At 44.9% G+C, this 26,053-nt stretch overlaps 1 protein-coding gene across 6 annotated transcripts; it reads right to left on the bottom strand.

Moving 5' to 3' along the window:
* Window positions 1–25,028, bottom strand: CHRNB3 (cholinergic receptor nicotinic beta 3 subunit). Of its 6 annotated transcripts, XM_054003389.1 has the most exons (8): window positions 13,423–13,541; window positions 10,253–10,404; window positions 9,183–9,227; window positions 3,983–4,092; window positions 3,496–3,758; window positions 3,229–3,276; window positions 2,876–3,141; window positions 1–1,595 (listed from the first exon to the last, which is right to left on the bottom strand). In XM_054003389.1, the coding sequence occupies exons 1-8, from the start codon at window positions 13,475–13,477 to the stop codon at window positions 1,461–1,463; spliced, it is 1,074 nt and encodes a 357-aa protein (XP_053859364.1). In that variant the 5' UTR covers window positions 13,478–13,541; the 3' UTR covers window positions 1–1,460. The 6 variants fall into 6 exon arrangements, with proteins under 6 accessions (XP_053859364.1, XP_053859362.1, XP_053859363.1 ...); XM_054003387.1 differs by having other exon boundaries at window positions 3,229–3,758; XM_054003388.1 differs by having other exon boundaries at window positions 2,876–3,276.
* Window positions 25,029–26,053: the final 1,025 nt, after the last annotated feature.

Genomic DNA, 26,053 nt, shown 5'->3' with positions numbered 1-26,053 from the left:
TCATTTACTAAATATATCTTTATTAATAATAATTGCATAAGTGAACAGAAGTTTCTACATTGACACAACATGATGGGATTACATTAACTCATGGAGGTCTGGTGTGCATGCACAATCCAAGCACAAGAACACCTCTATGGATTTTTAACACTTTCTAACCTCCATCTCTAAAGAGACAGTTTCAAGGCTAGTTAAAACTTTAAAACATATTTAGATTGTCAAAAATTGGATCTCCAAATCCCTTGCTAACCCTGAAAATATTTGCAAGTCCTGAATGGGATTTTCTAAAGCACGCTATGTTGGAAAACACTGCCCCAGCAGAAGTAGTGACAGCTTCATTCCTGTGTTCAAGAGTTTCACCTGGGTGTTTTCTGTCACATCTCACTTATTTAACACTTTTAAGAGCTGTTTCTAATCATGCAAAAGGATCCCATAATAAATTAATCAAAGGAGTGAAATTTTGAATTGCCTAGGAAACCTGGGCAAGCCAAGTCTAAAAATGTATCTTCCTGGTAACCAGCCCACCCCATAGCTCTCAAGAGAAACCCCACTCCTGCAACAACTAAAACTTTCATCTGCCAAAAGAGATGTCTGCAGCTTCCCTCCAGCTGAACATTTCAGGAATATCACTGTCGCCTTATGGAATAGCACAGCCACCTTCACTTAGGTGATCTTCCACTTGTGAACAAGTAGGTGAAGGAATAATAGTTTCTAAATGAGGAAAAATCCTCACTTTGTCAGCCTTTTGGTATGCTACAGAGAAGCAAGCAGCAAGCAAAACTGCAAATAATACTGAAAAGTGGGCAATCCTGATGGCTGAGGTGAGAGACAAAGTGTGTATGCCATAAAGGCTGGTAGTAGGTGGGCAGTGGTAGGTTCTACCCCTGTCGAGCTGATCCTGCAGCAAGGTGAGGCTAGACAGTCAAGGTTTTGAGCATCCCACCTAAGAAGCATTTATACTTTTTCTGATGCACATGCTATGCAATGGCCAGTTCTGACACATGCATAAAGCAATCTGTAGACACTTACTGCTTTTTAATTGGAAACAAAGATAAACTGAGTAGAGATTTGTGTTCCTACTGTAACTTTTTTTACAATGTAGCATTTTAACTGGCAGATCTGCGTTTTAAATATAATGATTGTGCAACACCTTCTATTTCCAATTTTAACTATTAATCTTGGCTTTTATAGTAATACAACCAAGCTAACAATAAAATAATGATAACCCAGTTGTGCAACTCTAGTTCACTTTAGGCCTTGGCTGTGCACCAAGCTCTTCTCTGATTTCAGCAAAATCTGTAACTGATAGAGTTATTATTACAATTGAAAGCACTAAGAAATGCCCACTGTTACCATCATCTTCCCTCATCCTTGCTGCTGCTTCCCCTCTTGTACAGCAGAGACCAAGCTCCACCATCCCTTGGCACTGTACTTGTTGTATGTTACTGAGGGAGTGTTTTCTACAAAGTGTTGTTCAGCCACATATGTAATGCAGGAGTAAAGATGAGAACTGAACCCGTCACTGACACCACCAGAAATAACCACAGGAAGATCCGATCCAGGACTTGAGCTACAAACTTCCAGTCTTGTACAACCTGGGAAGGACAGAGGAAGGATAAACATAAATAGTAACAAGCCTGGTACTGTGTTGATACTGCTACATACATTTTAGCTCCCCAGATCTGGTTTTAAAATTAGACTTTTGTAGTATGTGGTAGCCTAAAACTAATAGAGATCACCTTTTCAGCACTCATAGCTGCAAATCACTCAAACCCCCAAAGCAATTACATAGTTCCGTGCACGTGGTGATGAGACTTCCTCAGCTTGCGCAAAAGCTTTTAGTTACGTGCATATATGAAAATTTACAGACTGAGCCTTGAGGATGGCTTTCCAGTGAACTGGATTTCTTTTTACAGACCTGCATCTCCCTGTAAATGCCAGGATGAGGCTCTGGCACAGCACTTGGACACAGGCATTGATTCCAGTACAAGCAGTTCAATTTACTTGTGTTTGCTTAAGTGATTTGTTGACTCAGACTGGGTACACTCAGGAGGGGAATTTTGAATGGTGAGTGCTGGCGCAACTATGCATACTGAAAGTGCTATTTATTAAGGTGATTCAAGGAACCTTTTTATTCAAATTATTTCAGCTTCAAACAGGTATTAGTCATGGACAGTATGTGTTCACATACTACATGTCTGATTTACTGCTCTTCCTTCTGCTGTAGTCCTCTCAGCACAGTTTAAACAAAGCCCTAGCTCTTGCTAGGAGGATGCTAACAGGAGTTTTTCCAAATGCTGCTAGCTGCATTGCTCTGCTGTCCTACCCTTGCATGAGATTCATTGCTTGCAAACACAGTAATTCGCTATTTTAAAAAACCAGAAGGCTCATTTAGAGGTGAAGGATAGTAGTTGGGAGCTAATCTAAACAGGTGTTAGTGAAAATCTGGAAGACATTCACTCAAAACAGAGCAACTATGCAGAGCACAGTATGTGCTGGGAGGCCAGGACTGGCAAATTCCATAGAGCTTGCCTGTAAGTGTAAAAGTTACATTTTTGAGCATATGGGTTTAGAGCCTTCCAGATTTGTGTGTATCTCAAGCTTACACTGGACAAAGTTATTCAAACAAACCCAAACCACAAATTGCTCCAGGAGAGGCTCCTGTGAAGAGCAGGGACTCTCACAGAATAATATGCTTCTCCTTGAAGCTATGTGTTGTCTCAAAACACATATTATTTATCAAGGTCTGAGGAAGAATGTGTCTCAGAGGAGAGCAGGAGGAAGAGGCAAAGGGAAAAGCATGCAAAAAAGGAAAGAGTTTGGAAGCCATTGCTGTCAAGGAAAGTGATTCCCTCCTTGTCGTCCCTCCACCTACCTGTCTGATGAAATGCTCCTTTTTAACATGCCTGGAAATGTACCGAATGGAGTCAGCTGCCTTTTCCAGAAAGGCAATAACAATTTTTTCTCCGTCTTTTGCTTGCTTGTATTTCTGCTTCCCCAGAAACTTTGATTTCGAGGTGGCTCCCTTTTCTTCAGTCTCTGAGAATGAGTAGCGATCTACATGGGCCTTCATGCAGAGCAGAGGAGGCAACTTCTGAAGAAAGAGCCTTTTAACCCAGGGTGCCATGGGATGGTAAGTTGCTGAGGATCGGTGGTGGACATTGATAACAAACACAGTCACAATGATAGAGAGGGTCACAAAAATCATGATGAAGAGCAGATACTCACCAATCAGAGGGATGACTTTGGAAGAAGAAGGGATTATTTCCTCAATAACTAAAAGGAAAACAGTGAGGGAGACTAGAACTGACGTTGACAATGAAAGCTTTTCACCTTCATCTGAAGGTAGGTAAAACACTAGGACAGTTAAAAAAGACAATCCCAGGCAAGGGATTATTAAGAAAAGAGTGTAAAACAATGGAAGGCGCCTCAACACAAAGGAGTAAGTGACAAATGGGTAAGAGTATAGCCCATCCTTCCTGTTGCCTTTCATACCTTTGGCGTTTAAGATCTCCCACTCCCCATTATCAAAGAAGTCTTTCCTGTCTACATTTTCATCCACTAAAATCAAGTCCACCATATTGCCATCATATGTCCACGACCCAAACTTCATGGAGCAGTTCTGCCTGTCGAAGGGGAAGAAGGTCACATCCATTGTGCAGGAGCTCTTATAACTGGCCGGAGGTGTCCAGGTCACCACTCCATTGTACTTCACTATGGCTTTGGTCATCAGGGATCCCTCAAAACGTCCATCAGCACTGGGAGTTGGACAGGAAGAAACAGTACCAAGTTCAGGACTATGTTTGCCCCAGTCGTACCCCATTTGAGCTTTGCTTTCTATCCCTCACCTGGAGCACAAGGTGCACAACATTCACACTGCCTAAAGAAGCAGCCTTCTGACAGAACACACAAGCCTCATGGTAGCTGACATGCCTTGCCCAAGCTCTGGCCCAAGCCCAGAGCAAGGAGCCACACTACTCACTTTTCAAACAAGACGATGTCGGGAAGCCACAGAGACTCAGAGGGGACCCGGATAGTGGTGATTCCACCGTATTCATCTGGATTCCAGGAGAGCTTGTGGTCAATCCATTCCTATTAAAAAACAGCAGAGTTCTCTGCCCACTCATATGCAGCAGCCTCTTTCCTCACCCTCACATGTGCCTCAACAACTGCATGCACAGCATAGCAGACAGAACCTGCTATGAGGCTGCTCAGCTGCAGAGAGGATGCCAGATGGGCATGGCTGGGAGGTGTTGATCCCTACAAGCACTGCCCCCCCAGACACAGGTGAGACCCAAGAACCCATCCCTAGGCTAGCGACCTCAAAGCCAGCACTCCTCAAAGCCAGCACTTGACTCTCACTTCACTCACCACCCTGCACAGCCCACCTGAGAGTAGTCTAGAATGAAGGAGCCACTTCCCTTTAGTGCAGCAGCTTTCCTTCCTTCTGAGAACCAGCCCAAGCTGGTTTTGGCTGGCACAGACCCCATGGAAGACCCCATGGACCCTAGGTGGTGTGGGTACTAGCACTCAAATGAGTAGAGGTGGCCTTAATTCACTTTTCAGTGGAGACCTGGCTTTTTTATGTGAATGGAATACAACATCTAATACTTGTACACCGTCCTTGCAAAAAAAATTTTTTTAATTGGTCTTTCATCAGAAAGATCTGCAGACTATTGCAGGAAAAATAATATTATGTTATTGTAAAATATTTGGTTACAAAAGCAGAGACAGTCCTCTCCATTTTCATCATGCTGAACTCTAGAATAATCTCCTTTTTTGAATTTTCAGATAGGGAGATCATAACAAAGTGGCTCCAACAACCTGGAGATTTCCACAGAAAGGCAATGGAAAATCAGCTCTCTGATCCTTGTTCATTATTGATGAGGATACTCATTTGTCCACAGAAATAGCAGCAACGTCATGCAAGAGCTGCAGACTGTGGTCAATACCAAGAAGTGGAAAATGAACCAGTTTCCATTAAGCTGCAGTACTAAGAGACCTCCAGGGATGTGGAGGTCTCAGCCTTCACTGGGTAATTTCCTCCATGACTTAAGGATGAACCAAAAAAAGCAATTGTCCTGGCTTGTAAGATAAGCGTATATTCTATTTGCCATCTGTTGGAGGTGGGGCAGGTATCTTCTGTTAAGCTGGGCAAGAACAATGTCTCCCCCCGGGGAGATATCTTCTGTTAATGGGCCATTGAATGGCTCACTGCATGACTGATAAAGTTACATCATCCCATTGTGAGATGCTCCACCCAGAGGGAGGAGCCAAGCATCCCTACCTGCATAAAATCAGCATTTTTTGAGCCATCAGATCAGCCTCTTCCCAGAGGAAGACCAGGCCCATCTACTCTATCACCAGACCTTCAGAGAAAACTACACCCTTTTACGGGATCACTGCTTCAGCTGCATTTCATCTGCCACTCCAGGAGGAGCAGCCACCATTTAACTGGACTATCACCAACACCCTGACTCCTCAGGGTGTCAGTTTCTGACTCTATCAGTAGTTTTGTTTGGACTAATTACATTTTTTTCTTATTTAGTTTTTTTTTCCTAGTAAAGAACTGTTATTCCCATTCCCATATCTTTGCCTGAGAGCCTTTTTATTTTGAAATTGTGGTAATTCGGAGCGAGGGGGTTTACTTTTTCCATTTCACGGGAGGCCCTTGCCTTCCTTCACAGACTCCTGTCTTTTCAAACCAAGACAGCAATATTGTCTATTAATTGTCCATATGGTTCCCTTCTTATTTCTTTGATTCCACACGTTTTTCACAGCTATACTAGAGACATTTGTTATTGTTCAGATGTGGAAAGAGAGAAGGGGCCATTGCTGTTCATAGCCTCAGAATCAGGGACAAAGTACACCACTTTTAGCATTATCTTTTCTCTGAGGATGGGTATCCAACAGATGTTTCCAGAAGCCTAGGCTGTTAAGTGGTCACAGTCTCACCTATGTCCTGGACACTTCCTGTAATAGGTACAACGGGGCTTAGGCTGGAAACATACATCATCATCATGCAAGGGGACAGCCAGGGCCGAACAGCAACCAACACAGTCATCTTGTAGCCTCCACTAACACAAGAGCAGCAAATACCCTATGAACCACCTGAAGATAGAATGATCCCTCTGGAGTTGAATTGGAGCAGCCCCTTGGCCTGGGTGATTTGCTCCATCTGCAATAGTCCTTGCTTTCCCCCCGCCCCCCGCATTGATTTCTCTCCCAGCTAAAGCGCTCTTTCAAGTCTGCAAGGCAAATGGTTGTTTCTTCTTACTAGAGAAGAAGATAGGTTGTGTGCAGATTTGGAAGATGAGCAGTTTAAAACAGGAATCTTCCTGTGGGCTATGCTGACACAAACCATAGCAGCAGATGCAGAAGGCTCTTTCCTCTCTTTTCCATTTTTTCCAAGCTGCTCCAGACTATGCAATCACTCTCTCCTTCCTCCAGTTCTACCAAATTTCCATTTCTGTGCTGTCATTGAAAAGTTTAACCTACCACTAGTGGAACAAAATACACAAGACTCACATTCTTGACCCTTGCTACTAGACCCCATAGCTTGCCTGAATCCAGACACTTTCTCAGCAACCACTAAAGGCTCCTCTGAACCTTGTGTGTTAGCCTGCTTCTGTATCAAGTCCCACCATCTTGAGCACCAGGATGTTTGAGGTTAACAAAACAAGGAAAAGAAAATGCTTGTGTTTAAGGTTTGCTTATCCAAGAAAAGTAAGACTCTTGCTGAGAAATTATGAAGGTGATCAGGAGCAATCAGCATGGATTCACTAAAAGTAAATCATGTTTGACCAACCTCATTGCCTTCTATGATGAAACAACTCCTTGGATGGACAATGGGAGAGCACTGGATATTGTCTACCTTGATTACAGCAAGGCTTTCAACACTGTCTCTCTCACAATATCCTTGTAGGCAAACTCAGGATGTTTGGAGTGGATGAGTGAACAGTGAGGTGGATTGAGACCTGGCAGAATAGCAGATCCCAAAGAGCTTGTAATCAGTGCCACAGGGTGGAAGCCTGTCAGTGATAGTGTCCCCCGAGGTTCCATACTGGGCCTAGTGTTGCTTAACTTATTCACCAGTGACTTGAACAAAGGGCAGATGGCTTCTCAGCATGACATAAAGTTCACAGGAGTGGCCAATACCCCAGAGGGGTGTGCAGCCCTTCAGAAGGACCTTGACAAGCTGGAGGGATGGGAAGAGAAGAAACATCTGAAATTCAACAGAGGCAAGTTCAGGGTCCTGCACCTGGGGAGGAACAAGCCCAGGCACCAAGACAGGCTGGGGGTGACCTGCGGGAAAGCAGCTCTGTGGAGAAGGACCTGGGGGTCCTGGTGGGCAACAAGCTGTCCATGAGCCAGCAGTGTGTCCTGGGGCCAAAAGGTCAATGGGATCTTGGGATGCATTAGGAAGAACATTGCCAGGAGGTCAAGGGAGGTGATTCTGTCCCTCTACTCAGCCCTGGTGATGCACATCTGGAATGCTATGTCCAGTTCTGGGCTCCTCAGGACAAAGAAAACATGGAGCTCTGGAGCAGGTCCAGCAGAGGGTAACAAAGATGATGAGGGGACTGGATCATCCCTCTTACAAGGAAAAGCTGAGGGAGCTGGGCCTAAATGAACACACAACTTCCACAGCAGGACACCTGGGTCAGGCACAGGTATTTAGTGCTCAGCCTGAGCTCCTGAGGGCACTTATACATGTGAAAACCACAGACTCTGCCTCATTTTCCACTCCCTTTGCACTACCTTGGGTCTTGATGTTCTCAGCTCATCAGATGGAGAAGTGGTATTAGAAATGGTAACAACTGCAGAGAGCCCAGTTCTGGGAAATCACAGTCCTGTGTTTCCCTGAGGAGCTGCCCTGGCTAAAGTCTGAGGATTCCAAGGGCTTCCAGAGAAATCAGTGTGTCTACAGTGCACAGGGCTTGGACCTGCAGGTGGGTGCCACAGCCTGCAAGGAGAGTGGGATGGAAAGGGGAGAGAACAGATCAGGCCAGATGAGGGCCCTTTACAGAAGGGTTCTGCTGTCTGCCCAAGTAGATACTCAAAGTAAGGGAGACAAGATGTGGTCTTGTGCACAAAATGGGCTCTACAATTGCAGCTAAAGGTGGCAAAATTGTAATACTGCAGGGTATTAATTCAGGGCAGGCTCCCAGCAGTTGTATTTGGGTCAGAGAGAAATTTCTCCAGCAAAAGGGGAAAATCCTGTCTTCCCCACAGTGAGGGGAAGTCTGAGCTTTTCCCTCTTCAAGGGAGAGATCTTTACCCACAATATCCATATTGGTTTTAGGGGTCTTGCTCCAGCCAGAATCTCACACTCACTGCAGCAGTATAGGACCCAGACTGAGAGAAAAATTGAGTCACATTTCTCCTCCACCAGTCCAGCGATCCCCAAGAACCTTTCCTCATGGCATGATTTCAAGTACAGTTTGTTTTTATGTCCGCTTCCTGGGATCAGCTGACATCTTTACAGATACTCACAAGGCTGACTTAAAATAATTATCACAAGGTCAATAAAACCGGTGCAATGTAACCTAAACCAAAAACAGTATTCTTCAGGAGTGAAAAAGAAGAAAGGAGACCTAACAGTTCAACTTGCACCTTTCTCTCATTTGTACAAACCACTGACAGTTCCAGAAACAATTATGATAGAGAGATCTGATTCCTTTGCTACAGCTTTTAATGGGAAAAGGTCTGTGGTGCATGTGTTTAACATACTGGCCTCTTCTTTCTCTTTACATATGCTGAGGAATGAAGAAATCTATCCGAGGCACTACTCTTGGCTCAGGCAAGGGAGACAGTACTTGTGTGACCTCTAAGTATGAGACAGGATAGTCCCTCAGGGCACATACAACATCCCAGGGACAGCCACTGCAGTACCAGCTGTGTCACTTCCCTGAAACAAATACTGGTTTGAGCACACAGCTGGGGTGCAGGTCAGGAGAAGAGGGTACCCTATGTCCTAAAGGCCTACTTGCCTGTCTTTCTGTCTCTATACATAGGCTGAAGTGAGAAGAGTGAAGTAAAAACTTCAGGTTAGGTATCTTGGTGCTGGCCACTCAGCATCATGAAATGGGATGGATGGCACAGTGGCTGGCAAACTGAGATGGCTACTCAGCTCAGCAGTTCCCAGAGGGAAAAGGGAGGTCTAATATAGTCTAATTTACCTGTTTCAGCCACACGTTGGTTGTCATCAGCTGATTCTTCTCATCCTAAAGTGACACAAGGGAGAGAGGATTGCAATACCAAAGCAGCCATTAGGAACAGACCCTATGCCAAGATGAGGAGATCCCTAAGGTCCTGTCTCCCCGTGGGCTTGGGCTCTTCAGTCACCATTGAGAGAAACTCTCTTTCTAGGTGCCGTCCCTGCTATCGCTGGGAGCCTCTAAGGCTGGAAAACTGAGGTCCAGCATTTCACAGAAGCTCAAAGGAATCATATGCCAAAGACCCAGTATGCAGCAGGGCTCAGCCAGCAAGTGGAATCAGGTCACACATGGTTGTAGGCTCATAGGATAGCTCATCTCCCAGCACTGCTCAGCCTGGAGTGAGTTTGGAAAGATACAAGCTGAAACATTGTCCTAAGTATGCAAATAAAGCACAAAATATGCCTTCCATAGCACAAGGGGACATTACCAGGGGCTGGGGGATGTAAGGAGCACATTGTTGTGTGGGTACCTCTGGGCATTGTGCAAATTCCACCATGCAATGCAGCAGAAAGAAAAGGGAAAATTTGCACAAGGGCAGAAACACAGGATCAGCTATTTTGCCTCAAGAGTTTTATCTTAGTGACCAGATGGGTTAAGACTTGAACTATCTTTGGCCTCAATGCAAGCCTGATTGGAATTAATAATGTCCAACCAGCTCTTACTCTCTCAGTCCTCTCCTGTAGCTGTCTTGTCATTAAATTGCAACATAGATGTCAAGGACTGTCTGGCATGGGTTGTTTGATTAAAACCTTATGGAAATTAGGCCTTATTCCCTGAGAACAACAGGGGAAAAAAGGACCTTCAGGTTTCCATCAAAACAAATGAGTCCTACAGTCCATGCTAGGGGCAGAGGGGAGCAGGGTGGGGAAAGAAGGTCATATCACCAACAGCATTTCATGTTCAGTGTTTTGCTGCCCAACCATCACTGTGCATTTCTTGTGTTAGGAGGCAAAAGCTAATTACATTACCAGTCCTCTCAGGTGAAGGCACAACTATCTATAAAAGTGGTGTTTTACTAACACAACACTTACCACATCCACAAGCTGTGATATCTTTAACCCAAAAAGGACTCTGATGGTGTCATTGGAGTTTTCCACAGGGCGGACCCATTTCTGATAGCCTTCAAATAAGTGCTTGAGGAGTGCATCCTCATTTTCAGCAACTGAACTGAAGGCATTCACATCTGGAAGAGAGCAACATAGAGTGGAGGCATTGCCAGAAAGACATGGAGAATGCCATGACCTGAAAAAGTGAGACAGAGCAATAATGTGAAGAAAATTCACCTTTGGGCAGGTCTTGTCCTGTACAGCAAAATCTGCAGGAATTCAGATGCACAGCCTCTCAGCAGAACCAGGGCCAATGAACCGAAAGGCAAGATAGCCCAAGCCCAACTCACATTAAAAAAAAAAATCATCATACCAGAGCACTAATGACTTTGTACTAGGCTTATGTTTTGTATGGACTTTCTGCAAAAGCAAAAAGAGCCCATCTGGCAGCAGCAGGAGCTGGATGATGCAGCTAGATCTGCCAGGCAAGCACAGAGCCATCATGGTCTGTACCTGCATGACTTATGACTCTCGCAATCACTGACACCATGCTTCCCCTTCCCCTTGCTACCACGAAGGGGGGAGGGCAGTTCAAACCCTCCATCCTTTCCCAAATTTCAGCCCCACTCCCTGTGGTGTTGAGGTTCTGACATGATCTCCATCTCTTCCCTTGTGCACATACACAGCAACCAAGGGAGAGAAGAATTTTACTTCTCGTCAAAGCTACCACAGAGGAAAAAAGACTGGCCCCACACAACAGGGATCACAGCCAATATTGCTGTGTCAGCAGTCAAAAGGGACCTCACATGACACTGTCCAGGGCCTAGCTTGTGCCTTGCCAGCTCCAGGGTGAGCAGAACATCTGTGCCTGTATTGCCAAGCATTAGGTGCAGGAGGGGTCTGCAGGCAGAGGGTCACGGGCCATGGATGGTGCCAGGATCTGACAGCAAGAGAGCCCTGGAAGGCACAGTCAATATGCTCCCACACTGTGTGCATCAACAGAGTTAAGGCAGGCCCCAGCAGGGGCCCTGTGCCACATGGAGGGAAAGGGCACTCAAACCCAGCAGCCCCTCCAGAGAGATAACTGGAGGCAGAGTGTTTTGCTCTGCCTCTACATGGAGGAAAGGATGTGACCACGGACCACTATCTCTGCCCATGTCCCCTTCCCCAGCAACTACTGCCCATCTCCTGAGCACAGCAGGCTCCTCCACCTCGGTCAGGGTCTGTCTGAGGCTGCAGACAGGGCTAAACCTCACAGTGAGCAACACAGGTTGAAGCACTGCCCAAAGCAAAAACCTGATCTCATAACAGAGCTTTCCATGGGACAAAATCATTCTTTAATGCTCTCTGGATCCTCTCAGGATAGCACAAGGTCCACGCAACACTGTTATCCCCCACTTCCAGCCACAGCAAGATAGCATTCCTCTTTGAGGAGCTATAAACTCTGAAACCTAGTGCTTGCCCTCACAGGATAACAACTTTACTGTCAGATGTTCTAGCACAAGCTGTGTTTGTCCTCAGGTGTGGTGGGGGTTACCAAGCCCTGGGCAGGTAGAGGCTGGCTGGTCACAGGGAGCTTTCACACTCATTTCCACCTGCTCCAGAGCCAGGCATGGCGCATGAACCTGCCAGCATAGTTTATAGCGGTCCTGCGGCCACACTCTGCCTTGTCGCTTTGTCACAAACCCTTGAGGTCTGCTATTTCCACAAATGCCCCTTCTGCTTGTTCCAGGGTTAATTCTCATGCCAGAGCTCCACCACAGCAAACAAAGGACAGAGACTGTGGCCTGTACTAGGAAACTAGATTGGCTGCCCAAACATGGCAGACATGTATGGCATCTGCAACCAAAGGAAGAGAAAGAACACATTTCTCCCCCCTCACCACCCACAACCTCAGAGGTCCAATCCCTTGACTATAAGAGTCTTTGCAGAGACTCCATCTCCCAGGCATTTCTCTTTCCCTTTAGAAGATTCATGGGGGTGTATGGTTGCTAAAAAAAAAAAAAAAAAAAAAAAAAAAAAAAAAAAAAAAATTAACAGAAAAGAAATATGCATGATCAAAACCAGCTCTGTCTTACTGCCAGAATACATCCCTCTGTTTTTGAGTATGATATCCTGCACACATATACGCAGCCACACACCCTCTGTGTCCATGGGTGTGTATGACCTCCCTCAAAAGAAAATGGTGCCATTTCAGAGCCCACATCTCACATAAAGTTCAGGTACCTAATGCTCCAAGTGGGTATAGAAGACAGGTGGTAAAGCTGGGTTTGGGGCTGGATATGTTGAATCTCATCTGCTGAGGAAGCCACAAAAAAGTGAAAAAGACTTGAGGATCTTCACAAGGAAGAAAGTCAGAAGGAAGAAGATTGCTGCCTCTATAAGATAGCCTCAGTACTTGCACAGAGACAGTTTAAAAGCAGAAGTTATTAATAAGAAATATCGTGTGGGAAAAAAGCCTAACAGTTCCTTTGACCAAGCCCTATTTTATGATTAAGCTAGATAAAGCCATGGAGAAAATATTTTAAAAAGTAGCACTGCCTTTGAAAAAAAAAAAAAAAGAGAAGCAGTCATAGGACAGATACATCCCTGAATCTATCATATGATACACTGAGAGGCAAAAACTGGGGAGTTCCCTGGCAGGTTAACATGCGCTCCAGTACTCAAGCACTGTCTGCTATCTCCCCCCTCCCCCAGGTTCCTGTCTCTGTCTGTGATCTGTCCAAGTAGCAGTTCCCCACAGGTGCAGGACAGGAGTTCTGGGGCAGAAAGTCTGCTAAACAAACATGCAAAACACCCCAATTAAGTACAGACAAGAAACTTAGCCTTTTATCAGTTTGCCTAAAGCATTTCAGATTTTCTCTTGATGACAGAAATTCTCACTTAATTCTCTTTAGCAGCCAAAAGTCGACCTTAGGATTTTTTGTTAATTTCTAGCCAGCAATTGCCCCATCACCAGTAATTAAAACCTAGTTGTCAAATTGACCGTGGTTGCAATACAAAGACAGCAACCGGATACAACCCTCTTCTGCCACTTACACAGTGTTTAAAGGATTCACTGTATCCCAGAAAGCAGCAGCTAACCGGCCAAAAAAAACCAAAAACCTTTAACACTTGCAGCTCAGCTGGGAAGAAGAAGAAGAAATCACGCCTACCTGAGCGGCTCAGACACAGCGCAATGAGCGCTAGGCAAAGCATGGGCACCACCATGGCTTTTCCTTTAAATCTGATCTTCTGTTTCCATTAGCAAATCGGTCTCATCTTTGTAGGGGACTAAAACAATCTAGTTAAAAATCAAAGCAGACAGTTGAGTCTGTAAGGCAAGGCAGCACCTTTCTAGCCTTATCTTGCCCTTGTTATGACGCTTGGTAAATCACACTTCATTGATTTTCAGTCAGCTGTCACATCCCATAAGCCTTAAACAGGGCTCTGGGTCCTAAACCCTGACTGATCTCTTTGTGGCAGTATTTACATGGCAATAAGCACTGCGGTCTAGGAGTATGCGAGAGGAAAGTCTTTTAAGGAGGAAAAATATCTTTTATGCTATTGCTAATTACAGCTGGGAAAAGAAAAAAAAAAAAAACCAGGTTGCAGTTCAGACCCAAAGATAAATCAGATGCATTAAAGAGTATCTGTTTGTTCCAGCTGTATCAGCTGTAGAGACAGACCTAACTTAGCTTATTCCATGCTACACTTGCTGTTCTGGAGCTATAAAATGGATTTGGGGGAAAAAAAAACCCAGTAAGAAGTAAGTGGGAAAACGATGCTGATTTCTAAATTTTATCTCATACACAAAACATCACAAGCAGCAGCAGGGAAGTCCTTGCACAGTACTATCCACTGGCACAGCTTAACAGAGAATATTGCCCCAGGATCTTGTGTTTAGCAATGGGAGTGAGGATTATTTAGCCAGTTTCTCTGTAGTCAGACCTCCATCAGTCCTCCCCAGTGACAACTCACACAAGGCTCCTTTCAGAAACCATCAGAAATTCGTGGTAATCACCAGAAATTGCTAATAATCAAAAGGGATGCAGGTTCCTCCTTTCCCATCTCCCTGACACTCCTCTGCTGAAGGATTATCAGAATCTTCTCTGTTTTCTTCTCAAATTACAGTTACTTTGGCATATCTCTCCAAAGAGGAGGTTTTCTCCTGAACTTCTCAATTTTAAGGAAGAGGCATAGAAAATTCTTTTAGCTTGTCCCTAAACCCAAAACTCCTCCTGCTTTGATTATTTCTTGCTGGCTATTCAATTGCTTGCTGACTTTTTTCTGGGAAGCCTGGGTTCTTTCAGCAACACTGGGTACACTTCTTGCAGTGGCCCAGATTTTGGTACAGTCACAAGTTTTGTGATTCAGGTTTGCCTTATCTAAGGTACTCACAGAGGATTGATAACTGGAAGCTGTAACCTTACCAGATTATTCATCTTGCTGCAATGAAAAGGTTGCCATATAAGTGTGGTTCAAAGTCACATTGCTGCTGCTCCTTTTTGTATGCTGTCTTCAAGAGAACAGAATCATTTGGCTAGAGTGGTGATGACAGACAGCACCACGGTCTGCCACAAAACTGAGTGGGGACTAAGTACAATCATTCTGCCGATACAAATTTTTCTGCAACAAGGTTACCCCTTTAAAATGCTCTCTGCAGATTACCCCATACTTTCCATCATGTCTGTGGTCCCGTACAGACTTTCATATCATCCATCCTTTAGCTTCAAGACTGAAGCCACAGCCTTTGCCCATTGACACCTCTGACTTTAGTTACTGCCTGAGATTGCATTCAGGCATTGCTCTGTTAGGCAATATAAGAGACGCTTATTTCTCACAGGGCTTTAACATGCTGCCTTGTGGCAATGGAGTTAATTTATTACCTGCCTATAGGAGTCAGCTTTTTGCTACTGCATGATAGTTGATTGGAGAGAAATATGAAGTATATTGCACGACCATTGCCTCCACCCACTGCCTAGACTGTGACAAGAGGTAAGGACCAGGTTTGCCTGGTCATTGGCTTCCAGAGTTACCAGACAGTCAGAGGAGAGTATTAGAGACAGAAATTATGTTTGCCTGTTTTCTGTTCACAAGTCTTTATGCAGCCATGAACTCCAACATTTTGGAAAGGAAAGTATGCATGAATACTCCATTTTGCGAGACAGGCCATGAAGCATGAGGCGCATCCATCCTGAGACAGCAAATTAATTCTTGGGCAGAACTCTGTTTGTGGCAGTACCTGAGTGGCTATTCTCTGTTGAGAAAATATCATTGCTTCTCCACAGTTTTCATGGGATTTGTAACTAATATGAGGCTGTGATTTCAGACTGCAAAGAGCCAGGTACTGCCTAGACACAAGCAACACTGGAGCTGGGCCTCAGCCTTTAGGCAGCAAAAATGACAAGAAAAAGAAGACAAGAAATCTACCTAGAAGCACAAATCCATCCATTTGAGCACACATGGTTAATACTAGCAGCAACTGAAAACTCAAGATTACAATGGACAGTCCTAAGTCATGTTATCTGAAGGTACCATGCAGTCAAGCATGGAAAATATAAATTCCAGGGGAAGGTGACAGTGCTGGCTAGCAATCAGAGTGTGGGAAACCTGGACTAAAGTGAAAAGGATGGTGAAGAGGAAGGACATAGATGGGAGATGCTTTGAACCAGTACTGTGAGTCTTTGTTTCAAAAACCCAGAGCCAAAGTACAGTTTGCTGCACCCCTAGGTTTGTCAGCTCCATGAAGGAGAAAAGAGAGTTAAGGCAGCACTACAGAACAAGAGACACTTTTCAGGTAGATGTGTCTTCTCCCTCCCAAACCCATCTCAGCTTCCCTGGTCCCTGTAGGTGACATGCCAGAAGCCAGTGTAGGCCCACCTGGAATGCCAGGACTTGTGATGGAACTAGGCTCCCTGGAGCTCCCAAGGGAGGACTGAATCCATGTTGTACCATTTGGCATGACACAGGAAGCCAGCAGATGAACACCTGCCCATAGAAGGTTTGATAAATGAATATGATTTGTGCTAACAATTGTAACTATATCAATATTTTAGAAAATATTTGTTAAAAAGTAATAGAGGAAAAGGATATGTAAAAAAGTGGCACAAAACAGATGTTCTCAGATGTTCATGAGAGAATACGATACAGAATGTAGTCTGAGATAAGTAAAATCCCGAAACAGAACAGGCCTCGGGATAATTAAAGAATCAGCCTTGAAATGGACAAAATTGGGATGATTCCAGGTATCTATGAAATAATAAGGCTTATTTTTGGAATATAATGCTGGCTTCTATAACACAAGCCTTGGGGTGCATGTGCAACCTATGAGGTTGTTCAAAGGACAGCGACGATGATGAGCAGCCTTTGTCAGAAGTGACCACGAAAAGCCAAGAAGACCCCTTAGCAACAAGTGGAGCATGCGCTATGCTGTACAGTGACTCAGATTACAAGAATAGAAAACAAGAGATTTATGGAAAATATTGATGAATATGTATTAGCATACAGTATATAAGTTGTGTTTGGATTCCTTTGTCTTTTGTATGTGAGGCAGGGTGAGAAACCCTTCCCGTACCCCAGTCGGTTTTGCTTATGCCTTATCAGAACCTTAATCAGACTTAATTAATCACTGCCAAATTTAGTTTGTACATGCTTACTTGATTGTATTCGTTTTATATAAAATTGCTGCTCAATTAAAATTGCTGCTAAATTCTAGTTTTGTGGTTTATTAAATTAGACATATAGGATTTTATTCATAATAAAGGTGAGGGACACTTTCTGGAGCAAAAAGGGGGTGGGAAAGGGCAGAACTCCTGGAATCTCATCTTTGCCCTGACACTTCTCAGGTTCTTTCTGATCTCAGTTCTGGCCAGCAGCAGACACCTCTCCTCACCTAGCAGCTTCTCAAACGTGCGCTTTCACTGGGTAAGAGCAGAGCTCACCAGCAATTTTTCCAGCACCAGACATTTCCATGTGCCAGATGGAACAGTTTGGAGCCAACAGTCCACCTGTCCATACATCCTGTCCACTCTCCTCCAGCTTCCTGTCCCCCCAAACACCCTCCTTGTTTCTCTTGGCTTGCTTACCGTGTTATGGACAAATTCAATTGGGGAGGCTAATTATAGATAAATCAATTAACAAGAATTTATTAAGCAAGCGGTATTAAGCAAAAAACAGCGCTGGGCGGCCGGGGAATTTCCACTCTGCCACGGCGCACCTTCCCCCTTTGACCTTTTTGTTTTTATAGTCCCCCCTCTTTTTCGGTTGACGTATTTTCTCTCGATGTACTCTGCGCCGGTGCAATTGGTTGCTAGGGGGTCCTTTTTCTCTCTGCCCTTGGTGATCATAGGGATGAAGGCTCCTTATCTTCTTTGCCGGTTGTCCTTGGCCTAAAAGTTAGCTTGTATATAGTTAGTTACACAGTCTTCTGTGCTAGCTGCATTTGCACAATTCTTAAGCAGAATACTTGTTGTTTATCAAACCCCCCCACCATTTTTTTTCTCCTCTTTCTCTTCTCACAGTCTGAAATTCTCTATTCAGTTTAAATTCTTATTTTCTTTCAATGTTCGTTTTGATGAACAAAGACCTTTTTATTACAATCCCTCCTCTTTCTCTTTACCAATTTGTTCATTAAAACGCTTTAACTCTTGGTGGCTTAAGACCAGGGTTTCATCTACTTCTGAGTCCCTGGGCAATGCTTCGTACCTCTCCCTAATAAGCATTAGATGAGCTGCCTCTAGTCTTCCTTTTACAATGTCTATGATTTTATTAAAAATGCAAGGTCCGATAGTTAAACCTAGTAACAACAATATCACAGGACCTGCAAGGGTTGATAGTAGCGTGGTAAGCCAAGGGGAGCTGTTGAACCAAGTCTCATACCAGCTTTGCTGTGACTCTCTCTCCCTCTTTCTCCGTTCGAGGCCTTCCCTTAGTTTAGTCATTGTATCTCTCACAATTCCCGTGTGGTCTGCATACACACAGCATTCCTCCCTAAGGGCAGCACATAATCCTCCCTGTTGCAAGAATATTAAGTCCAATCCTCTACGATTTTGTAATACTACCTCTGACAGGGATCTTACAGACTTTTCAAGGGCTGAGATCAACTGTTCAATGCGGGCTAAGTCTTCATCTACAGCAATCCTCAAGGAATTAAATTCTTGATTCTGTTTTACTAATGATGCCACCCCGGTGTCAACACCTGTTCCACCTACAATCATTAGGGTGGCCACTGTCAAGGCTGTGAAGGGTTCCCTTTTTGATAAGTGATGTTCAGAAGTGACTTGAGCATTAAACACATATTCCTCAGGATGATAAATTATTTTAGGGACTATTACCACTTGTATGCAAAACTCAGAGACTTTGTTGAATAGGTAAAGAGCAATACAGGGTGTAAGCCCCCCTCTGGAGCATATCCATTTAGTATTTTTGGCTGGAATCAACCATTTTGCCGGGTTACTCTTATGCTGTGCTTTACTGACTGTTTTACACAAATGTTTCTTTTGCCACGGGACTCTCCCTATGCATCGTCCCTTTCCAGTTACTGCTGCTAAAGTTATCCCTTGGGTTTGGGGGTCTTTCCAGTTACATTGTGGCAGATTGCTCCCATTAACTCGCTTGGGTTTCTCATTGAGCCCTACTGCCTCATAGAAAGGAGGTTTAATATCAAAGCATAGCCAGCATTGTTCAGTAATGTTAGGTTGTGTTACATTGAGGACTTGGTATGCTGCCTGCATAAGTTTCCAAAGGGTACTTTGCTGGGGATCCGGGGTCGGGAGTATGAGGGTCCCGTTTCCGGGCATTGTGGTGTCACTGGTCCCTATAGCTGTCTCAGTTAACTTCTCCTCAGCAATTACAGAGTTAGGGCCTATGGGTAGAGGATCATGTGGTAGGATTTCCTTTTTTTTTTATTTGAATGTACCCTCCACGATCCTTACCCGGTTCCCAACACCTTACTCCCCAAGTTTTTCCTACCAGCCATCCTGGGTCCAGGGGGTTGAGCACCTGTATTTTCAAGGACCTGCAATTCCCCATATACAGAATTTCTCCTTGAGTGCCATACCATGGAACTTTGCATCCTTTAGGATACCATGAGACCTGTAAAAATTTATCTGGATGGGTGACAGCCCAGGCAGTTGCTATGGTTTCACAGCCCCAATATCCACACAGATATTCCCCAGGGTAATTACAATACTCCCTCCCAGGACTGGAACTAGGACACCAATAGATAGCGTGGAAGTCAGGTTTACTCCATCCCCACACAGAGTTCACCAAGTCCTCATTAGTAACTAAAAAAGTAGGAGCTACAGTGGTGGCATTTTGCTTAACAACTTTCCCTTGGTCTATTTTGGTCAGAGTCCAATTAAATGGCTGGTGTGCATAGTCCCCTTGTACAGGCCAGGTACAACATATAACTAATATGTACAGAATTTGCCAGCAAGGGTGGAGTCTAAACCGTCCCAGAACTTGATTATCATTATTTCCCCCTTCCCACTGTTTGGTTTGACATGTTATTGCCGGGCTCACCTTTACCCTTGGGAATCAGTATCTTGAGGCAGTTCTTGAAATACCTTTGAATTGTCCCAGTTTGAGGGCTTTTTCCTCCACTGCTTCTTATCCCTCTGCCTCGCTCGCCGACCCGGTTGCTTCGAGCCGCGAGGTGTACCATCTTCTCGGCAGCAAGGATATTCTTCAGGAGGACCCTTACTCTGTTTTTGCTGCCTCTTTTTGAATGATTCCCAATTCTTATCCTTCACTTGCGGTGAATTACACTGAATTCCAGGTAAAGTCTTCCGGCAATTCCCTTTTATAATTTGAACAATTAGGGGAATTGGTTCATTAGAGTGGTAACAACAATTTTCAGGCCTAGCCCCCTTAGTAAACACCTCCTACCACTCTTGGGATTCCCTTGGTAGGGTCCCGTTCTCTTCTCCAATCTCTAGGACTGACTTTGTCAGTTCTCTTTCTAATTGGTAACACCCTTTACAAATACCCCTAGGAGGGGTACCTCTATAACTATGGACCCACCACCGTTCCTGGCAGATTTTACAAATATAGCATACAAAAGGGTAACAATCACAATCCTTATTTGTACAATAGACTCTAAAATCATCAGTTATAGGATATCCATAATCCAATATCTCACTATACCAGCTGGTTTGTACAATTTTTACTGAGTCCATTAAGTCCGTTTAAATGTGACCTTAAGATCTCCGGGTTGGCTGGTTATTCTCCAGGGGTCTTTGGCAGCAGCAGCAGTAATCGGTCCCTTTATTCGGCTCACATGTGTCCATCCATTCTCGGCGGTTCTGACTGCAGTTTCTGTAGTAAGTAAAACAACATAGGGGCCTTCCCAGTTTGGGATTAGTGAGGTTTCTTTCCAGGTTTTTTTATTAACACCTTATCACCTGGTTTTATATTATAAAAGGGCCTTTTTAAATCAGGAAGACTGAGAACCGGTGCATTTACTAATTCTGCCTTGAGGTCCTGTAGTTTTTCCTCATCTTCCCAAGTCCACTTAAGCAAGCCTTCTTTTGTTAGTTTCTCATATAGGAATTTTACTTTCCCGCTAAATCCCTCTATCCATTGTCTACAGTACCCAAACAGTCCTAACAGCTGTCTAACCTCCCGCTTTGTCCTTGGCCCTGGCATAGCTAAGATTCCCTTAACCCTTTCTGGGTCTAGTTTCTTCGTTCCTTGACTCAGTCTATGTCCGAGATACTTCACCTCTTTTTCCACAAATTGTAATTTGGATTTTGACACTTTTGAGTCCTTTCAGGCTTAGAAAATTGAGTAATCTTATACTCTCTTCCCTGACAATTTCCACTTCTTTCCCAGCTACTAACAAGTCATCTACATACTGAATCAGGACAGCCCCTTCTCTCAACTGAAAATCTGTAAGCAGCTGCTCCAGTGCCTGGCCAAATAAATTAGGGGACTCTGTAAACCCTTGTGGGAGTACCGTCCAATGGAGTTGTTGTTTCCTGTGGGTGTCTGGGTCTTCCCATTCAAAGGCAAAATAGTTCCTACAACTTTCTTTAAGGGGACATGCCCAAAATGCATCCTTTAAATCTATAACACTATACCACTGATTTTCGGGGCCTAACTGACTTAATAAAGTATGAGGGTTAGTTACTACAGGGAATCTTTCTACAGTTCTTTTGTTAATTTCTTGTAAATCATGTACCAAACGGTATTTCCCATCAGGTTTTTTAACAGGAAGGATAGGAGTATTAAAAGGGGACATGCAGGGTTCTAATAACCCTTGTGCTTTTAATCTTTCAATTTCAGGTTTGACCCCTTGCCTTCCTTCATTTGGAATTGGGTACTGCTTAACTCTAACTGGGACTTCAGGATTTCTTAATATTATCTCAAAAGGTTTTATGTCCAATCGGCCTGCTTTTTCTGGGGTATACCACACTTCAGGGTTAATTTTCTGTTCGTCCTCTACCCGAAGAGGACATAATTTAATATTTAGCTTCTTGTCATTTATGTCGATTCCAATTCCTAATTCAATCATCAAATCTCGTCCCAGTAAGTTATAGTCAGCCTCTGGAACTAACAACAGTGACCCTATACCTATTTTGGAGCTGGTTTCAAAAATCACGTCTTTGATTACAGGCACTTTAAAGGCTTCCTTCCCCTTTTGCCCCAACTACCTGTATTGTTTCTCTTGATAATTTACACCCTGAGGGAAGGGTTTGAACCATTGATCTCTCAGCTCCTGAGTCCACAAGAAACTCATATTCTTGCTGCTGGGGACCAATTTTTAGTTTTACCAGGGGCTCTGTTTTTTCCTGGGTCCCCAGCAAATAGAGCCCCTGACCCCCTCAATCTTCCTTGAATTGCTTTTCATCTGCCAACCTTTTTCTGCATTCCCGCCGAAAATGCCCTCTCTTACCACAATAAAAGCAGCTTCCTTGTCCACTCTCCTTTTCTCTTCTCCCTTCTTCTACCTTCTGGCCCTTCGGCTTACTTCCCTGGAACTGACTAAGCGTTCCCCTCTGCCCTTCACGTACCACAGCCATCATCACTCTTGCTTGTTTCCTATGTCCTTCCTCCTCTCTCCGTACATACACTTTCTGAGCTTCCCGCAACAATTCATCCAGGCCTCTACCATGCCAATCCTCAATCTTTTCCAATTTTCTCCTAATATCAGGCCAGGCTCTGGCCACGAACTGGGTCTTTAACAACATCTGTCCTTCCGGAGTGTCAGGGTTTGCTCCGGAGTACAGCTGAAAAGATCTCCGGAGCCGTCCTAACCATTCCGTGGGGTCCTCATCTTTCTTTTGACTCTCGCAAAAAGCTTTATTCACATTCTGCCCCTTAGGGACTGATTCTCTGATCCCCTGGATAAGAATTGTTCTTAAGTCTGCCATATGTGTCCTATGCAGGGGATCCTGCTTATCCCAATTAGGACGCTGTAAAGGCCATTTAGTATCTGCTTGGGGTCCTGCCTGATGGTCTCTATCCCAAATCCTCAGACCGGCCGTCCTGATCATCCCTCGCTCCTCAGATGTGAATAAAATCCCCAGTATTGACTGCATTTCGTCCCACGTATACACATTGGGCCCCAGAAACTGATCCACCCGCTCTGCAACTCCGAGGGGGTCTTCCAATAGATGTCCCATTTCTTTCTTGAGCTCCCTTACATCTCCTGAATTAAGAGGTACCTCCACATAACCTATTCCCGGAATTTGGGCTGGTTGTCCCTGCTGACCAGCATTAGGATTAGGGATCATTCCCAAAGCTACTTCCCTTAATGGATATAGAACTTGCCTTTCCCTCTCGCTTTTCCCCCTTGTTAGGCTACGAGTAACACGACGATTTTCCTCAGGGACCGGTTCCAGGACTTCTACTTCCTGGTTTTCAAGATCCCCCCCTTGATCTAAATTGGGGTAGACTACTGGTGGTGCTGGTGGAGGTGGAGGACGGGGAGGTATGTATGGTAGAGGGGGTGCAGTTGGAACCTCCTCAGGCTTTTTATTTTTCTTTTTTTTTTTCTCCCTGGGTGCTTAAGGCAAAAAGTTTTGCTCTTGTTTCCCCCACTATCCAGAGAGCAGCGTACTTGCTCTCTTCCATATCAAAAGGTTCTTTAGAATTTACATAAATGTTTAATGCCTGGCAAATCCAGTCTTCGAAGCTTCCAAACACTGGCCAAAATAAATTATCACCACAGATTTGTTTCCCTCCCCATACTTCCATACAATAATGTATCATTTTTGCCCTATCCTTCCCTTTTCTTGAAGGGTATTCATCCCAAGATTTTATTATTAAACCTAACGGACTGTCAGGTGGTATCTGGGGAAACTTTACCGGGGTCCCCGTCCCCATGGAATCAGCGGGCTTACTTTTCCTCTGTCCCATCTTCCAGGACACCTTCACACACACACACACTCGCGGCCCCCTGTTCGTGGCCCAGCCCCTCTCGGGGTCTGCAAACCGCACTACTTAGAGGTCCACACTTGCCTCGTCCTAAAAGGACGTCTCGTACGTTATGTCCTGGGATCCCAACCCCAACCGAGCGGATCCCACTTTTATACTCACACTGTCCTGCGTCTTCGCCCGGGCTTCGTGCACAAAGATTACGGGGTTACCGGTATCCCTTTTGCTTAATACCGAATTTAGGTTCGTCGGTAAGGGCCCGAGAAGGAAAAGCCTGCACCAGGGCCGCTGAAAAGGCAGCGGGGCGCCTCCCTGATTAGGAATTCCTGCCCGTTTGCCCTTATCCGAGTCACGGCACCAAATTTGTTATGGACAAATTCAATTGGGGAGGCTAATTATAGATAAATCAATTAACAAGAATTTATTAAGCAAGCGGTATTAAGCAAAAAAACAGTGCTGGGCGGCCGGGGAGTTTCCACTCTGCCACAGCGCACCTTCCCCCTTTGACCTTTTTGTTTTTATAGTCCCCCCTCTTTTTCAGTTGACGTATTTTCTCTCGATGTACTCTGTGCCGGTGCAATTGGTTGCTAGGGGGTCCTTTTTCTCTCTGCCCTTGGTGGTCATAGGGATGAAGGCTCCTTATCTTCTTTGCCGGTTGTCCTTGGCCTAAAAGTTAGCTTGTATATAGTTAGTTACACAGTCTTCTGTGCTAGCTGCATTTGCACAATTCTTAAGCAGAATACTTGTTGTTTATCAAACCCCCCCACCTTTTTTTCTCCTCTTTCTCTTCTCACAGTCTGAAATTCTCTATTCAGTTTAAATTCTTATTTTCTTTCAATGTTCGTTTTGATGAACAAAGACCTTTTTATTACAACCGGCCCCACCAGGCAAACCCCATTCAGTCTCTCCCTGCTGCCCTTTTCCCCTGTAATCCATCCCTCCTTCTTCACACACCCTTTTCTGATAGGAGCTGCACCACATCCCACTGCCCTCATCTCTAACGCAGTGCCCAGCACAGTCGCCACTTTCCTCCTCCAGCTTTCCCTCCGCCTTTTCCCCCCTCGCTCCCACCGGGCGGAGGTGCTCTGCCCCGCTCCGTGCCTTTCCGCAGAGCGGTGGCCGCTGTTCCAGCTCCCCGCCGTGGCAGGCCGCGGGCAGCGCAGGCCGCACCGCAGGGCCCAGCAGGGCCCCGGCCGTTCCGAGGATATGCGCACGGCTGCTGCGGCTGACTCGCCTGGGGTACGGTGTGTATTACACGCTGCGGGAGCTCTGTTCGGGAGACCAGCGTAAGGTGAAGTGCTAGGAACTCGGATGAAAACGTATGCGTTTGTCTTTGTGCCAGCCAAGGAGCACGCACCAGTCAGCACAGCAGGCTCACAAAGGGCTGATGGGACCGCTTGAGGCGGCTACCTGAACTGAACTCGAAGAAGTTGCACCCACGCAGTTGTTTCGGCAGCGATCAGGCTCTGCACGTACAGGGACAATGTTTTGCAGAACAAAAGTAGTTTCAGTCCTTGGTTTCCTTGGCACCTTCCTACCATGAGGAAAGCCCTCCCTGCCCTCCTTCCCATTTCTACCACATCCATGTGAATGCAGACTTGAGATGGAGCTGAGTCCCTATGCCTTCTGACAATGCAGAGTCCACACAACTGCCTGCTGCACATCTCTCTGTAAAAAATCTCCCAGTTCTTCACTGGGTGTGGGACACGAGTCTTTGGGAGGTGCAGAGGCTCTTCATCACTGTATGCACATTAATATTTCTAATAGGTGGTGCTTCACCTTCTGCATTAGAATCGTTGTTGCCTTTTTCAGTTCTGATTTTACGGTGAGGTCTTATTTAGGAGTGTCTTGCAGCACTGTGATCACTTCCAGCATTTTGGTGACACCACCTAGCTTTGAATATGATCATTTTCAAATCCATTTGTTCTGAGTTAATGATTGTAAACAAAGGTCTGGTTCAGCCATTTTCTCAGCTTTTCTTTCCATTTCATCAAGCTGCTTTCATAAATGCCCCACGCAGCTCAAATTTTATCTGCAGCATCATGGACTTGCTGTGCAGATGTCGAGGCTTGGAAGATTTCAGGGGCAAGCAAACAACTAGCAAGGATCAAGACTTTGCAAGATGTCAGAGAAAAAAATCTGCTTTAACGACAACTGCTTCAGGAATGACAGAGGAACTTGATTCATGCCTAACTGCATGAGCCTCTCAGCCTCCCATTTTCATGGTTACACCTGCTCTCTAGAAGCTTTTATCCCAACACGTGCAGTGCTCTATGACAAAAGGTTCTGCTTTCTCATTCTGATTGAATACAGGCTTTTTATCCCCAAGGCAATCATAAAATTTAAAGGGCAATTCCTGCCACATCCTATGGCCTCAATAAACTGCATGACTCCTTGCACAGCTTTGTCCATTTCATACACTTC

This window comes from Vidua macroura, chromosome Z, assembly GCF_024509145.1.
Source record: "Vidua macroura isolate BioBank_ID:100142 chromosome Z, ASM2450914v1, whole genome shotgun sequence".
Lineage (NCBI taxonomy): Eukaryota > Metazoa > Chordata > Aves > Passeriformes > Viduidae > Vidua > Vidua macroura.
This window is presented reverse-complemented; position numbering and strand designations above follow the sequence as displayed.

Bases quoted from the DNA above. Each gene is read 5' to 3' on its own strand.
- CHRNB3 (XM_054003386.1), bottom strand. From the start codon at position 13,477: ATGGTGGTGCCCATGCTTTGCCTAGCGCTCATTGCGCTGTGTCTGAGC. The intron at 4,093-9,182 runs GTAAATTAGACT...GTTTTTTAATAG, and splicing joins CCAACGTGTGGCTGAAACAG to GAATGGATTGACCACAAGCT. The intron at 1,596-2,875 runs GTAGGTGGAGGG...TGTCCTTCCCAG, and splicing joins AGGAGCATTTCATCAGACAG to GTTGTACAAGACTGGAAGTT.